Here is an 18,235-nt window from a genome sequence, read left to right as displayed (position 1 = left end):
GTCTTTTCATTTTGTTTATGGTTTCCTTTGCTGTGCAAAAGCTTTTAAGTTTAATTAGGTCCCATTTGTTTATTTTTATTTTCATTGCTCTTAGGAAGTGGATGCAAAAAATACTGATGCAATTTATGTCAGAGTGTTCTGCCTTTGTTTTCTTCTAAGAGTTTTATAGTATCCGGCCTTACATTTAGGTCTTTAATCCATTTTGAGTGTATTTTTGTGTAGGGTGTTAGAGAATGTTCTAATTTCTTTCTATTCTTTTTTTTTTTTTTTACATGTAGCTGTTTAGTTTTCTCAGCATCACTTATTGAAGAGACTGTCTTTTCTCCATTGTATATTCTTGCCTCCTTTGTCATAGATTAATTGACTATAGGTGCGTGAGTTTATTTCTGGGTTTTCTGTCCTATTCTGTTGATCTATATTTCTGTTTTTGTGCCAGTACCATACTGTTTGGATGACTGTAGTTTTTTTTTTTTTTTTAAACATGTTGGGGGTAGGAGTTTATTAATTAATTAATTTATTTATTTTGCTGTATTGGGTCTTCGTTTCTGTGCGAGGGCCTTCTCCAGTTGTGACAAGTGGGGGCCACTCCTCATCGCATTGCGCGGGCCTCTCACTATCGCGGCCTCTCTTTTTGCGGGGCACAGGCTCCAGACGCACAGGCTCAGTAGTTGTGGCTCACGGGCCCAGTTGCTCCACGGCATGTGGGATCTTCCCAGACCAGGGCTCAAACCCGTGTCCCTGCATTAGTAGGCAGGCTCTCAACCACTGTGCCACCAGGGAAGCCCTGTAGTTTTGTATTATAATCTGAAGTCAGGGAGCCTGATTCCTTGAGCTCCATTTTTCTTTCTCAGGATTCCTTTGGCTAGTCGGGGTCTTCTGTGTTTCTATACAAATTTTAAAATTTTTTGTTCTAGTTCTGTGAAAAATGCCATTGGTAATTTGATAGGGATTTCATTGAATCTGTAAACTGCCTTGGATAGAATTGTCATTTTGACAATATTGATTCTTCCAATCCAAGAACATGGCATATCTTTCCATCTATTTGTGTCATCTTCAGTTTCTTTCATCAGTGTCTTACAGTTTTCAGAGTATAGGTCTTTTGCCTCCTTAGGTAGGTTTATTCCTAGGTATTCCATTCTTTTTCATGCAGTGGTAAATGGGATTGTTTCCTTAATTTCTCTTTCTGATCTTTCATTGTTAGTGTATAGGAATGCAAGAGATTTCTGTGTATCAAGTTTATCTAGAATCCACTGTCCTTATTCTGGAGGCCATTTACTCTGGTGGTAAATGAGGGAGGGAAATGTTCTAAATTTTATGATTATATCATTATTTTAGTGGGCCTGTATTTCTAGGCTGTGACTGTCATAAATTTTTCTCATCTTGCATAGTTTGCTTTCCCCTCTTAGGTGGGATGGGCAGGCTAAAGGGGGCTGGGGTGGGAAGAATGCCCTTCCACACCTGGAATAGGGCTCTGGTAAACTTTCTCTGGAGAACTGTCCTTTGTTATGGAGGATGCTCTGGACATGTTACATAATGACTACTCTTTTTCTCTTCCTGAATGAGCAACAAGGGGATCTTTTACGGATTTTCACCATGATAGCCTGTAGGGTTTCTGTAGGTAAAACCTAAGAATGTGTGTGTCACCCTAACATTGCAGCCTCAGGAGTATCTCACTCTCAGGCTTGTCCACACTCAGCCTCCAGCAATTCTAGCATCTTCTGTCCAGGTAAGCAAGTCTCAGCTGTGACTCTGGAGGTACCTGTCTCACCAGATTTTGAAGTTGCAGTTTGCCCTATGACCTCAGTTCTCTGGTGAGTGGAGAAAAGTTGATTTTCAATTTATTCAGCTTGTTCTTGTTGTAAGAACAGGAGTGAGGACTTCTAGGCTCTTTATGTCAGAGATGAAACCAGATGTGTTCTCTGTATATAATTTCAATTCTTTCAAATTTGTGAGGCTTGTTCTTTGGCACAGAATATAGTCTGTCCTGGTGAATATTCCATGGGCTTTTAGAAAAAAAAAAGTGTACTTTGTTGCTGTTGGGTGGAGTGTTTTGTATATGTCAATTAGATTCTTTGGTTCATTGAGTTGTTCAGTTCTTCTACACCTGTGCTGATTTTCTGTCTGGTAGTTCTATCAGTTGCTAAGAGTAAAGAAGTTGAAGTTCCCACTCTAATTGTGAGTTTATCTATTTCTCCTTTCAGTGCTATTATTTTTTAACAGCTTTATTGAGACAATTTACATATCATACAATTCACCCATTTAAAGTATACAAATCAGCAGTTTTTACTGTAGTCACAGATAACATGCAACTAATACCACAGACAATTTTAGAACGTTTTTCTCACCCTAAGAGAATGTACCCTTTATCTATCACCTCTCTCTTTCCCCATACCTAGTCCTAAGCAACTAGTTATTTACTTTCTATAGAAATTGATGGATTTCTCTGTCCTAATCCTTTGGATAGGGATAACAGGCTTTTCTTGGAGTTTTTTGGGGGGGTTGTTTTTTTTTGTTGTGTTTTGTTTTCTTTTCTTTTGGTTTTTTGACTCTGCCTGTTGGTGGTTCTGGGTTGGAAGTTCCTACAGCATCCTATCTGAAGTATATGGGAGGCAATAAGGAAGCCTCGGGAGTGTACCATTGCTGTGTTACTTCTCAAGTCCCAGGGTCATAGTCTGTCTATCTTCATTATGTCTTTCAGAGTCTTCCAATGCTTGTTTGTTGTATTATGACCAGGGTGTTCTAGTTGTAAGAGAAAGGACCTTGGAAGATTGGGGCTCCCAAAATGTGTTTTGCCTCCAAAATCCAAAGGGACCCACAAGTGTGTATCTGTTTCTTCAAGTGGGCAGTTCTGGATGTAACTCTTCTTTTCTGTTTGAAACTTTACCAATGTAGCAGACACCTGAGCTTTTGCAGGCTTTCTCTCTCACCTCTAGTAGGCATGTGTCATATTAGTATCAGGTGTGCTTGCTACTTCCAGTTTGATTTCCCCTCACCAATACATATATTAATGTCTTAGTGAAGGGACTGTCTTCCTGACCCTCCCAGAGGTTTCCAGGTGGTGGCTAAGCAGGTTAGGCCACATTGGATCCACCTCAACATTCCCATTTCTCTAAGCCTTTGATCTCCTCCCTCTAGACTGTGCAGTGGAAGTTCTAGCATCTCTGTCTCATTGACTGTAGGCCTCTACTGAAGCAAGACTTCTATTAGCCATTATAGGTACTCCTACTAACACATTAAACGCTGAGGCCTCATGAAACACCCTTCTTGGCCTGATCCAACCTTAGACTTATTCTCACTGGCTAATGTATTATACTTAGACTCCATTTCCATGCTTACTCTCCAGATTTCTGCAAATAAAATTTGGCAAGATTCTATAACTCCTTCATGTACATAATCTCTCCCAGGAGCAGCCCTTGCAATTAACTCTCTGAATCATGCTGGGATTTTGCTCTCTCTGTGGCCCTAGAGGCAGTGAGTGTTGTTCCTGCCTGAAGAAGATAGGAATTTCCTTTTTAGGTAACCACACCAGATGAAGTCAGTGAAATCTTTTTATTCAAGTGAATGCTTGTTTTCTTAGATAGTAAGAAGGGCTGTTTCTGATGTGAAGAAATGTTTAGAGATGTTAGAGGTTTACGGTCCTTAGCTTTGTGTCTACACAAAGGTTTCCATCTCAATTCTTAAGTCCTCACCCCTTCCCACAAGAACCTTTACCTTAGCGTAAGAGACTTAGCATAAGTATACTTTTACCTGGCATGTGATTCTGCAGCCTGTACATTCAGGCCTCAGGCATGTCCCTCCCACAGCTTCATAAAATAAGAATTCCTTTAAAGCCACCATAGAAACATTCTGATTCTCTACCTATGCCTTGAGTTGAGAGTTCAAGAGGGCACTAAGCTTATCTTTCTTTTTTTTTTTTTGCTTATCTTTCTTTTTTTTTTTTTTGGAAGGAGGTTGGGATTTGGGGGAATCTTTTAAAGCAGTCAAAAGAAGCCATCTCCCTCCACAATCTTTGAATTCACCATGATGCCACAGCAGTCAAGTGCCACAGCACTTGATCTCCCAGTGCGTTACCCTCCACTGGCAGTCTTAGTGATAATTTGAGTAATTGTGATACCACAACTTCGAGTAATCAGTGATGTCCCATTTTTCCCTGGTAATGAGGTCATTCACGCACTTACCAACCCAATCCCAGAATCCCACTTTGATGGACTGTTTCCTTAGACTACTCCCTACTAAATCAATCAGGGTACTGGCCGGAAAACACACAGAAGCTGGGATTTTGAAGAGAAATTGATGGAGAAGGACTATTTACAGAAGTTCAGGCAGGGTTCAGAGCACCCACAAGGATGATAAAGTACCTGGGAACTTACAGCAGTAGGAAGGTTTACCATTCTTAATCTTTTAGCATGAAGGACAAAGGAAGATCTGGAGGCTGTTGAGACTTAGAACCAACAGGAGGGGCTGCCCAATAAAAGCTCTGGTCAGAGATGTAGAGATGGAGTGGGATAGAAATAGTCAACCTTTCCATAAAAGCAATGAAAAAACTGGCAAAACTTGTCAGAATTGAATTTTTCAGAACTCTGGAAATTAACAAAAGGCTTACAGCAATCCAGAGTGCATTTATTCAAGAAAAGTGACTGAATCTCAAAAAGAACAGAGACCTTTGTGATATTTTAACCTATAGTCCCATCTTCTAGTCTTAACCTTGAAAACCAAGAATCTGCCATCACAGTTAAAACCAGCAGCCGGGCAACAACTGGAAAGGGGTGGAAGGAAGTTGGAGCATCTTCAAAGGGTGTTTCACTGAAAAACCCTACTTGCAAGCCTGTCTTTATTTCCTCAGTCAGAGATCACCAGTGCAAAAAGCCTCTTCTCTGAGGGTATTTGTCAAAAATTGTCAAAACAATTATAGGCAATTGCTTAACTTCACAGATGCCTGAGGCAGTGGGTAACTGTTGGGGCAAACAATAGACTAAAGTTTCCATGGGGGCTTTGAAAAGCACTAACATATTCCTGGGAGTATGTAAGGTCATGTGCATGCAAAAGGATGTGAGCATGCTCAGAAAAGACCCAAGAAGGCCCTGAGCTCTCACCTCTGCTTGCAGGAAGTGAGACTCTGTGCAAGCAGGAAGTGAAGGCTAAGGCAGAGTTGTCAACTGCCTGGTTGAGTGTGACTGGAGCCTAGTGAGAACTAGAGCCATACAGGAGGGTCCATCCAGGGGAGCTAGCTGGAACCAGTTGGTAAGGGAATCCTGGATTAGTACAAAAATCTAAGGCAAGAGAACCCATAGAAGTAGGTCTAGCTCTTGCCTTGAGATCTTTGATCATCCAAGATGAAATAATGGCAAAGCCTTTTTTGGAGGATCATGGTGGCCCAGGGAAAAATAAAGCCCACAGAGAAACAAAATTATCAATGGTTGCCAGAGACTTTTCAGGGGGTTTAGGGGATGGGGGTTGGCTGCAAGTGGACACAAGGAACATTTGGGGATATGAGAAGTATTTTATATCTTGATGGTGGTGTTAGTTAAATAATTGCATATATTTCAAAACTCATTCAACTGTACACTTAAAATGGGTGAATTTTATTGTATGTTTGTATGTAACTATACCTCTATTAACTAGACTTTTTATAAAAAAAGAAGAAAAAGAAAATATTCAACTTTTCTCTCTTCCTGCCCTTTACCCTCCTGCTATACCTCCCTTGTCCTAATTCAGCCTGAAACCAGCAATCAGGCAGCTTTGGAGGTTGAGTCTGTAGAGGTCACCTTCTTGGATTACAGAGAAAGGCAAAGACTGAGTTGAGGGGTGGAGAAAAGAGAAAACAGTCAGCACAGGGGGTCCTGTGAAAACAACAGTAGATTAATCTCTCCTCACCAGAGGATAGCACTTCTGGTGGGAAAACAAGGCATCCAACAACTGGAGCTGCCCAGATTGGGATCAGAGGGCTCATGACTCGCTGCAGAAAGATGCCAAGCAGGAGTCTGAGATGGGATTCCTCTGTTGTGTGGGAGAAGACCCTCAAACTACATGATTCAGATTCTGAAATTACCTCCATAAGCAATCTGTGGGCATACATTTGTAGGATAAATTCCTTAAAATTATGTTTTTTAAGCTTCAATATATATGTGTTCTAGCTAAATTGGTGACTTTTTCTATTACATGACTTTTATAACGTATTTCAAATTCTGTCATTGCACTGGTTCTAGTAAGCCGAATTCAGACTGTAACATGGAAAAAGCTTACTTTTCCTTTGCTGCTAACATAGGGATGTTGCATCATCTGAAAACTGCTAATAAAATAAGCACACACATACCTCACCTGATTCCAGTGCTCAGTTTTAAAAGGAATTTATATTTCTGTTGTGTACTCTGTTGACCATCCTAATCCTTTATTTTAACAAAGGAAAAGACTGTCTCTAATGGAAAGAATTCTGAGACTTTCCTTTTGAACTCACAGTGTCCTTCTCCCCCTCTTTCCCCTTCCAGGAGGACAACTGTGAGTTTTGTGGCTTACTGCTGCTCCACCCAGTGTCTGCAGACTTTTGACCTACTGAGTTGATAAACACTCAAGAGCCTCAGGAGTGTTGCCAGCTTGACACTGCAGTTGCCTGCATATCGCACAGTGTGACAGAGGGACAGGAGAGTCCAGCCAGGCCCAACAGGCCCTTCCGATCTGTCCTGTCACGCTTGGGGACTGCAGGACTCTGGAAATGTCATGATCGAGCTTTAGAGCTGAAATGCCTTCACCCTTCCCCCAAGTTGGAATATATCCTTCCCCAAATTAAGAACCCTTTGTCTTCCGTGTTTTTCTTTTATGTCAGCGAGTCTCTTATGCAGACTGTTTAGTTTGATGTGCCTCCCCAAATCTAATTTAGAGCAAGTTTAAGCTCCCTGAAGAACTGTAATTTGATAATATAACCAAATTAACTTTTGAACATACATACTTGCAGTGGTATCTGTAATCTTCTCATCTCTCTTTCTTTCCCCAGAGAATTATTCCCCAGAGGTTATTCTCCATGTTTTTAACAAATTTCAGTAAACCCTGTGACCTCAATAGTATTGAGTAGCAGTGTGTGAGGGAGGGGTGGGAGGGGGGCGGGTGCCTGAATTGGCTTCCAAGTTAGACTCCAGTAGGGGCTTCTTGAGGGTCCTGGCACACACCCTCTGGAAAGTTACAACCTTGTTTATAAAGTTTTGCAACATATTAAGAGACTTTTGTGAGGGGTTTTTAAAAATAAAACTGTAGATTATAAATGAAATACAGACTTATTTTGAAAAACTACAGAAAAATAATTTTTGAATTTTTAATTTCCTGATAAGATTTTTTTATATGAGAAGAGGGACATATGAGGCTTTAAAAGATCTGATCCTTTTCTTTCTAGATTTAAACATTTTCTGGCTACTGAGAAAGGGAGAGAAAAAACACATTAATATATGATCTCTGGTGTTTTTTGTTAGATGGGTTATGGTTAAATTTATATTGACTTTGAAATATTTTTGTTACATGTGACAAACAGGCTTCAGCTACTTCTGCTACTAGTTTTTAGCAAGGTGATTCTAAGTACAGCCTGTGCACATTTATTTAAATACCTGGTGCATTAGATCATCTTCATTTTGACCTTAGGTTTCTTATGTACTTGACACACTGTTGTCCAGATAACATTGAGAAAACACAGGAAAAAGCAGGTCCAAATTCAGCCTTGAACTTTTGCAAAAAGGCCATAAATGGAAAGTGTGAGATTATGCTCTGACATAAGATAATGCTTTTAATGGAGGACTCACATACTTGCTCTTCCTTTGAAAGGATGGCATTTTAATATTGCTTTGCTGCCAGATGTTCATCTGGTTGCTGTGAAGTGATTCTTTTTTTTACTTTTTTAAAATTTAATTATACATAGTTTTCTCTGAGACGGGACTAAAAGGGAACCAAGAAGTTTTACTTGGTAGGAAAATTATTTTCAAAAAATTTCAGACTTGTCAAAAATTTGGTTTATGGAATTTTATTAGCTGCCCTAAATCTGTAATGCTAGGCTCTAACAGTGCTAAAAATCCTACATAGTTACTGACAAATGTGTGATCTTTTCACAGTCACACCACCTGCTGCCTGGAAAGCAGACTATCCACATAGAATGGTGAAGGCAGAACATTATCAACTGTATTTCCACTGTTCTTACTTCCTCTTGTCCCTTTCATAACTTGGCCTCTTCAGCCTTAATATTTCAAAGGCTTATGGTATAATAGAAACTGAAGATCTATATCAAAATGTAACACTTCTTTCATCCTTTGGAATAATTGAAGTTTTAGTGTAACCCCTCCATGTATATAAATTGGGAGGTGAAAAATGTGGCATGAAATTTCACAAATGTGGTTCAGGCCTGTGTGGCTGCTACCTATCATTTAAGTGACAGTAATATGTTTCAACATCTTTCTACTTTACCCTCTACAATCATATGTCTTAAAATGGAACTATGAAATTTGCTAACCTGATATTCAGGATTCTGTTGAGATAAGGATATGTAATACTTTAAACTTGTTTGAAATTTTACAAAGACACTTACAATCCAAACAGCCTCTGTACAAGCAATGTGTGTTGAACACCAGCAGTGGGCTAGGCAGACAACCTTTGGGTGGTCTCAGCCTTAATCCTTGATGCAGCACCCAGCTTAATTGATGAGAAATGGAACTTATAATTTGGCTTCTTTGGTGCTGTTCATTATAAAAATTTTGTACTGGATTCACTGATGTCTTTTGATATTATAAAGAAGTGTTGTAGACTGGAGAAGATTTGCCTACAGTCTAAATATTTAATTGTGTCCAGAGCTTTGCAGAAAATTCTAAAGTTACTATATATATGTTTTCTTGAGCAACGGTTATACTAGGTAGAGAAATAGTTCATGCAATTATAATAATGCCCAAAAAAGTGAGTTATTTGGAAAATACAGTCTGTTCAGGTAAGTTTACATCAGTAATCTGATATGTGGTTAATGGTAAATTTTAAAATACAGGTTACCCTGTTGGGCATAGGCCTTCTTATGATATAGTACAAGGTGGGGAGGGGTCCATTTAACGTGGAATACCCTATCAGTGTTCTTCAAAATGCCCAATTGTTATCATACCAAAATCTTCAATTACATAACATTGTGTAGATGAATGAAATGTTGCATCTTCAATGAATAAAATATATATTTTGAGCATACTTTAACATTTTTTAAAATGATCAATACAAAAGAGTCCTGGCTAGTGGAGGATACATTTTGGTTAATAGAAAAGAATGATGAACTGCTTTGTTACCTGGCCCTCCTTTCTGGAAAAGCAAGGTCTGCATTAAACATCTTTTAGTCAACGTACTCAGCACTCACTAAAACCTTTCACACTGGCTTGTCTGCCTAGTTTAAGGTACCTCTCACTTTTCTTCCACATTAAGCATTAAAATGTTTACAGTCTAAGAAAAAAGCCTTCAATACCAGTCAGCTTATGAGGCTTTGCACAGTTTTCCCTAAAATATATACCTATTTTGTAATCTCTTTCAAAGCCAATTTTAGAAACCATTAATAGTAAAATTAGGTTTCTGTTCCCTCAATTGAAAAATCAAACATGTTCATCTTAAACACGATACATTGCTTCAGGAGAAATCAAAACATTTTTATTCAAATGATTTATGAACATGGATTCCTAACTAATGCAACCTGATGTAATTAAATATTGAGATGTAAATTCATTTCATAGACTTGTAATATTATTTAAAAATAAGGAATCTTGTTTTAAAATGTATCCTTACCTAACCCTGGACATTTTATTATGATTTTATTATTTTTGTGGTTTCCACCAACTGTTGTTTGCTCCTAATTAGGCTCTTCTACATTTCTCCAGGAATTAAGTGAATATCTTGCCTTCTCTTAAACTGATGGGATTTTTATAAGTCTGTATTCTTGAAAATAACTACATGTCTATCTAAAAATCATTCAAATCTCACTATCCCTACCCAGGAAGTACCTCCCTGTGCTATTAGCCAATAGATCTGAAAGTGATGCAAGTGTCTCTAGTAAAGGAATTGATCATAGCTGAGTGAGTGCTGTCCTTGGTCAGGAAAAGAGATTGCTTTACAGCCTAGGATATTCTCTTTGAAGCATGACTATATGGTCCCTTGTACATCAGAGACAGAAATGTACTGGCAGTCCAGTGTGGTGGCTGGACAGAAGGTGGAGCATTTGGAGGTCATTTCTATATGTAATTAAGAGACTTGCAAGGGTTGGCCAGGTTTCTGCGCCCCCCCCCCCCCAATTCATCTTACAGCAGAGTGTGGATTATGCTTGTTACCTGTCAGGTTTTGCTTCTCATAGCAATTTTGAGACTATAGTAATCCAAGATCATTCTTTCTTTCCTTCCTCCCTCCCTCCCTCTCTCCCTTCCTCTCTCCCTCCCTCCTTTCCTTCTTTCTTTTTTATATAATGAAAAATTTTTCTAATACTCTGAGTTTGCCTACTGAAACATTTTGGCACCATTCATTTGTAGTGTGGACATTTTCTATAATTCATACTATATCCCATTTAGTTGTTCTCACAGATACTGCTGTTTATAGAATAGTTGAGCTTGAACCATGCGAATGCCTAGAAATGTCAATGGTGGTGGCTTTATTGTTTTAACCAGATTCATTTTGCTAAGAAAAATAAAAGGACATTAAATACTTAAAGCCAGCCAGAATGGGGGAGTAAGGACCTCTGAAAATTCTCTTCTCCATAAAGACAAGGAGAAAATTTGCAAAGATTGTCAGAATCAACTTTTTTCAGAACTCTGGAAATTAACCTCATAGCAACCCAAGGAATATTTATGGAAGAGAAATAGCTGAATCTCAGTAAGAACAGTAAGCTTTGTGGCATTTTAACTAGTGGTATTTCCATTCCCCCTGCCCATTTCCAGCTCTGCTTATCCTTGAAAAGCAACAGTCCGTAATGTAGAAGCAGCAGCGTAGAAGCCACTGGAAGGGGCAGAGTGGGGTTGGAGCTCCTTCAAAGCCTCATTCCCAGAGAACTGTCTGGTGGTTCCCTGGAAGACCTCACTTGCAAGGCTGTCTTTATTTTTCTGATCAGAGCTTGCCTGATATGAAAAGCCTTTTCCACAGGGGAAAAAAAAAATTTGATGAAAAAAAAAAATCAGAAGCAGTTGTGGCTGCCTGAAGTAGTGAATAAACATTGGAGCAAACAACAGGCTAACCATAAACTTAAAAAAGGAAAAGCTGAGGAATGAGATATTCATAGAGGCTTTGGAAATGCTCTGCCATTCCTGGGAATTTAGATGGTCATGTGCATGCACATGCCAAAGACGTTGCTCAAGCCAAGGATTGTTACTCCTGTTCAGGAAAGACCTCGGGACATCCTAAACTGCCACCTTAGGTTGATCTTGATGATCTGCCCAAGCAGAAATTGAAGGTGAAGGCATAGCTGTCAACTTCCTGGCTGAGTGTTGAAGTGTGTCCCAACATGCACACAAAGCCGTCAGCAAAGACCGTGAGAGTTAACTGGTTTCAGGTGTTTAAGGAAATATCTGTCCAATCATTAGTTCACTAAGAAACTATCTGAGCAAGACTTCAGTGTCTATCTAATAGACTTTAAAGAATTAGTTCATATGACTTGCTAGATAAACAAAAACCAGCAACTACATCAAAACCTTGGCAAAGGGGTTAGTAAATCTAATTCCACAGTTATCCTATTACTCAAAATGTCCAGGGCTTCCCTGGTGGTGCAGTGGTTGGGAGTCCGCCTGCCGATGCAGGGGATGCAGGTTCGTGCCCCGGTCCGGGAAGATCTCACATGCTGTGGAGCGGCTGGTCCCGTGAGCCATGGCCGCTGAGCCTGCGCGTCTGGAGCCCGTGCTCCGCAATGGGAGAGGCCACAGCAGTGAGAGGCCCGCATACCACACACACACAAAAAGTTTTCCTCAGAAAATTATGAGACATGTAAAGAAATAAGTATGTCCCATACACAGTGGAAAAAGTCAATAAACTGTACTTGAGGAAGTCCAAACATTGGAATTTGCAGGCAGAGACTTTAAATTGGCTATTTAAAATATATTCAAATAACTAAAGTATGAAAATGATGTATCACCGAATAGAAATCATCAATAAAAAGATAGGAATTATTTAAAAGTAGCCATATATAAATTGTAGAGTTTAAATACAATAACTGAAATGAAAAATTCCCTAGAGATGCCCAACATCATCTGCCTGCCATTGAGCAGGCAGAAGAAAGAATCAGCAAACTTGAATATAAATCAATTGAGATTATCCAGGCTGAGGAACAGAAAGAAAAGAGAATGAAGAAAAATTAATAGAGCCTCAGAAACTCATGGGATACTATTAAGTGCACCAACATATGCATAATGGGAGTCAAACAAGGGGAGAAGAGAAAAAGAATATTTGAAAAAATAATGACCAAAGACTTCAAACTTTGATGAAAAATATTAATTTACATACCCAAGAAGCTCAGTAAGACTGAAGCAGGATAAACTCAAATTCATGCCTGGACATATAATCATACTGTCAAAAGATAAAGACAAGGAGAATATCTTGAAAGCAGCAAGGGAGAATTGACTCAGATGCAAGGAATTTCCATCAGAAACTGTGGAGGCCAGAAGGCAGTGGGATGACATATTTGATTGAAGTGCTGAAGTAAATGACTATCAAACAAGAATTTTGTATCCCAAAACAATCCTTTGAAAATGAAGAAGAAATTAAGGCACTCCCAGATAAATAAAAACAAAATTCATCATTAGCAAGCCTGCCCTACAAGAAATAATAAAGAGTCCTTCAGGCTGCAATAAAAGGACAATAGACAGTAACTCAAATCCACATGAAGAAATAAAGAGCGATGATATTTACATAGGTAAATATGAAAGACCATAAATGCATTTTTTGTTCATAACTCTTTTTTACTCCTATATGATTTAAGAGGCAACTCCATTAAAAAATTATAAATCTGTATTGATGGTCACAAAGTGAAAAAACACAAAATCTGTGTGACAATAACTGTACAAAGGAAGGGGAAGGGAACAAACCTATATGGGAACAAAATTTTTGTATACTACTGAAATTAAGTTGGTATTATTCCAAACTAGACTGCTGTATATTAAGATGTTAATTATAATCATCAGGGAAACCACTAAGAAAATAACTAAATATATAGTAAAAGATACAAATAGGGAATTAAAATGGCACACTAAAAAATATACAACAGAAGGCATGGAAGTAATGGAAGAATAGAGGAACAAAAAGACATAAGACATAGAAAACAAGTAGAAAGATGTCAGACTAAATCTTATTACCTTATCAGTAATCACATTAAATGTAAATGAATTAAACACTCCAATTAAAAGGTAGAAATGCCAGAATGGGTAAAAATCATGATCCAACTATGTGCTGCTTACAAATCAATAACACAAACAGTTTGAAAGTAAAAAGATGGAAAAAGATATACCATGCAAACTTAACAAAAAGGAAGCTGGAGTGGATATATTAATCTCAGACAAAAGAGACCTTAAGGCAAAAATTGTTACTAGAGACAAAGACACTACATAATGATAAAAGGATCAGTCCATCAAGAAGACATAATCATGTACATATATGTACCTAACAACAGAGCTCCAAATACATGAAGCAAAAACTGATACAATTGATGGGAGAAATATCCGATTCAATAATAGCAGTTGGAGACTTCAGTGCCTCGCTTGCAATAATGGATAGAACAAGTAGAGAGAAGTCAACAAGGAAATAGAAGACTTGAACAACACTTTAAGCCACATACCCCTAAAAGACATACATAGAACAATCCACCCAACTACAGCGTGTGCACATTCTTTTAAAGTGCACGTGGAACATTCCCTGGGGTAAATCATATGTTAGGTCATTTTGAAAGCCTCAATATTTTTAGTAGGATTGAAATCATACAAAGTATGTTCTCTGACCACAATAGAATGAAATTAGAAATAAATAACAGAAGGAAATTTGAAAAATTTATAAATATATGGAAATTAGAACATTACTAATTAACCAATGGGTGAAAGAAGAAATCACAATCATAGACTAATGGTTGCCTGGGTAGGGGGAGGGGAAAATGGGTCGTGACTGCTAATGGGTGTGGAGTTTCTTTTTGGGTGATGAAAATGTTCTGGAGTTAGATAGTAATGATGGTTGCACAACCTTGTTGATATACTAACAACCACTGAATTGCACACATTAAAGGGGTGACTTTTATGGTATGTGAATTATATCTTAATTTTAAACTCAAAGCCAGTGATGCAACTTACTTTACATATCTGTTAATGAACTATTTTTGGATAGACCAACAACCATTCCAGAAGCCATGAATGGAACTGCAGTCACTGTGTCTGAAGTGGATGGAAACTCATCTGGTTTCAGAGTCTGTGCTCACTGGTTAACACCAGCATCAGGCCAAATCTATAGTAATTTAAAAATCCCAGTTGGTAAGGGTTCCAACTCAATCCATTGAGCAAACAGTCACCATTCCAGTGAGGGCTCCTCAAGGACTAAAGACCACTGAAAGTAAAACACCAAGAAATTAACGTGTTGGAAAATATAATCAAGTGGAAAATTCTGTAAAGTACTTGGAAGTCATACTTGTTTTTTCCCTGGTTTGCAACACTATGGTACCATTCATTTATTTAAAAAAAAATTATTTATTTGGTTGTGCTGGGTCTTAGCTGCAGCAGATGGGCTCCTTAGTTGTGGCATGTGAACTCTTGGTTGCAGCATGTATGCGGGATCTAGTTCCCTGACCAGGGATCGAACCTGGGCCCCCAGCATCGGGAGCACGGAGTTTTAACCACTGTGCCACCAGGGAAGTGCCCTGGTACCATTCTTTATCTAGAACAAAAATTTACAGGGAGGTGTTATTTACTAAAGGTCATTTCATATCTTTTCAGCATAAGCATAATTACAGATGTATGTTTATTTTATAATGTATAAAAAAAGTACCTCAATCTAAGGCTATTCATAATTCTCTGAAACTGATAAAAGTCACTGTTAAATTTATTGACCAAACAATTACACCCACTTTGAGGGTATGCAGTCTTATTCAGTAGACCAAAATGATGTCTAGATTTTAAATAAAAAGATAGGGATTTTGTAATTGTATATAAGAAACAGGAGTCTTGCACTCTTCAGGTTTATTTTCTTTATTTGTGGTTGATTGGTCTGGTAAAAAATTTTAAGAGAAAAACCCAGTTGTAATATTATTAGTATGATCTTACTATTTGAAACAATCCAGGTAAATTGTGTTTTGAGCTATGACTAATGAGTCCTGTACATTGATTATATAATCCAATCATGCATAAAAGCACTTGGTAGACAGCCCTAAAATGAAAACCTGCTCTTTTTATTTAAACCCAGTCTTCCTGCAAGAATTCTCTATCCATGTAATTTTTTTACAGCTTGTAATTCACATTAAAGTAGCCTTTTCTGATTACAAAAGCAACACTGCAGCCTAGAGAAAAGGATGAAGAAAAAGCTGACCATCCTAATAATCCCCCCATATTTTGGTGAGTATTTGTCTATCTTTTCACTCTTTTCTATGAATGCTACACATACACTTGTGGGTTTACTTAAATGGCATCTTAGCTTATATACTATTTTATAACTTGCTTTCTTCAACTAATATTTTGTGAAAATCCATATCAATAAAAATACATACATAATCACTGGCTGCACAGTATTACATTTCTACCAATACTATGTAATATATTATATATATATTTAATATATTTTTAAACAAAAAAATTGTTTCCATTGTATTTGAAAATATCAATATTTTTTAGTTTCTTTATGTGGTACCAATTTATTTGGGAAGGCAGATGGGAGATTAATTTTTTTATAAGCAAGTATTAGATTGCTACTAGTTTTATAAATATACATCATCAGTTTAGCTCTTTTCAACTAGAGCAGTCTTGGAAAATTTTAACCTTTTATTTAGTGTCAAATTCATTGGGACTAGAGCCCAGAAGTAGGATTTAATTCAAAATGTACTTTTCTTTGTGTAACTGTCTAGTATGCCACGACCACTTACAGTTTTCAGTAAAGAGATTTCCCCCAAAACGTTTCCATTCGGCATATTTTCTCTAGAACAACAACAAAAAATGATCTGGGATTTGATCAATTAAGCTTTTGTTTAATATTAAATTCAAAACATTGTTTACATCAGATTCGCAGCCAAAATATTTATAGTTAGCATAATAATCTGGGATCACTGCAAAAATAAGAATATGGGATACAGCTTTAGTTAAAACAAGCAGCTCACAGAAAGAAATGTGTTAATGCCAATGAGAAAATGGCATCGAAAAAGACTAGGGTAGCAGCAGGAGGGGCGGGGCGTGTGTCAGCTGCAGAGGAGCAAACCAAACCCTTTGGGGGAGTTTTCGTGGCTCACAGCCAAGTGGCTGAGGAACTCTGCAGACTTAGGAAGTGTGAAGAGTGAAGAGATAAGGGTCGAGGAGAAAAGAGGGGGTGGGGGTGGGGAATGATGAAAAATACCACTTAAAAGTGAGCATAATTTTACCAGTACCTGTGTTTTCTTTCCATCCTCTTTTGCTTTAACAATATGCACATTGCTTAGGGAAACAGAATCCAAATTTAAGCAAAGAAATTGAATTTGATACTGTCGGTATTCTCCTCTGCCTCTAGCAGACCAGCGCTACTATGACCCGACTCACAGTGCCCTGGTTTTTTCGGTGCCAGGCGTTCACCTCCCGGCAGCAGACCCGAGATGCTCATCGGCGAGGGAGTGGGCGGCTGCAGTGTGTCTTGATGGCTATGGTGGTCGTAGTTCCTCTGAAGAACTTAGGAAACCTAGACTGAAAGTGAGCGCCTCTGAAGAACTTAGGAAACCTAGACTGAAAGTGAGCGCATCTCTCTTTCCTGTAGGAGGCTGAGCCAAGTGAAGATCTGAAGATGAAGGGAAGGCCCGAAATTCTCACATCGTTAAAGAAGAAATGGTGCCTGATCCTTCACAAAAAGTCCCTGGACTTGCAGTGTTTGGCAGAGGAAGAGATATGGGGAAATACTGAAACTTATTCTAAAGGTAAACATGGAAATGTGAGATTAAAGAGCAGAATCATCTGATACCACAAATATCAAGAAGAAAGCAAGAAATGACTTGATTATCGCCTGTGCCTGTGGCCACCCCAAGGAGTTGTCTTCACATGCCACCTTCCTTTGGGACAGTCCTGCCCAGTCCCATATCTTTGCGTGGATCTCACTGATGTATCTGAATTGGCAAACTCACCTCAGAGGATGTGGAAAATTCCTTAAATAGAATTCATCACGTCCTGCCCCACCTCACCCTCAGGTTTCTCACAGGTTCCTTCTCAGCCTCTGCCAAAATTGTAGATAATCTGTGCAAGCGTGGATAATTTCTACTTTGGATCAGTTACTCCCTTTCTGTTAGATGATTCCCATTATTTGTAGATAAATATTTTAATGATCTTAACCAGGAGTTGTAGGGGCCATAAACTGCAAACTGCATTTTCCACTTTAACAATATTAAAATCACCTTTATTCTACTTGTATACAAAGAACCTTCTAGAAAAATCTGAAATTTCATTTTGCACCACTTTTATGTCATTTTTTTTCTAAAGTCTTAAAGATCCAATGTAGCTAGCTAGAGCCTTCATCTGAAAACATGCCATCTGGTACTTCATCACAGTAAGCTGCTGAGACACTGCACACTTCATAGTTTTAGTTAGATGAATGCTTTCTTTTTCAACCTGCAGCTTTATCATAACAAAAACTTTAATGTTATTTTTACTATTTGAAGTAACATATAAAACATTCACCTCTTAAGTGATATCATGGTGCCTCTCAATAAAAGAAAAAATCCAAATGAAACCCAAATCTAGGAAGGGAGCCCACCTAGACCAGCAAAACCAGAGGGAATTGAAAAAAAGATGTTCAGTGTACACCAAGTTTGTAAAACATTAAAAAACATTCTCCTCCCAATCCTAGCCCACCTGTACTTAGGAAGAAAGAAGGCAGGGTATAGATAATGAATGAATAGAATAAATAGCTATGGTGTTGATGACATGTGTAGAAACAACCGGTCATGCTTTTAGACCCATGAAGTCAATTCTCTAACTATGTTTTGCCCTACATAGAGGTTTAAGAATATTCAGACATGTATCTGTTACACAAAATAATCACATCAGTTCTAAAAATACTCTCCTGCTACTAAATT

General features: G+C 38.2%; 1 protein-coding gene across 2 annotated transcripts in view; it reads left to right on the top strand.

The window, feature by feature from the left end:
* LRRC28 (leucine rich repeat containing 28) overlaps positions 1 to 6,784 on the top strand; it is a 187,100-nt gene extending 180,316 nt beyond the window's left edge. The window contains exon 9 of one of the 2 annotated variants that reach the window (XM_065871899.1): positions 6,486 to 6,784. In XM_065871899.1, the coding sequence (XP_065727971.1) occupies positions 6,486 to 6,558 (73 nt within the window). In that variant the 3' untranslated portion in view covers positions 6,559 to 6,784. The remainder of the gene's footprint in view (positions 1 to 6,485) is intronic. The other variant, XM_065871900.1, reaches the window with a different exon arrangement.
* The last annotated feature ends 11,451 nt before the right edge of the window (positions 6,785 to 18,235 follow it).

The sequence above is a fragment of the Phocoena phocoena genome, chromosome 2 (assembly GCF_963924675.1).
Source record: "Phocoena phocoena chromosome 2, mPhoPho1.1, whole genome shotgun sequence".
Taxonomy (NCBI): Eukaryota; Metazoa; Chordata; class Mammalia; order Artiodactyla; family Phocoenidae; genus Phocoena; species Phocoena phocoena.
Note: the sequence above shows the minus strand (reverse complement) of the source record. Positions and strands in the feature narration are given on the sequence as shown.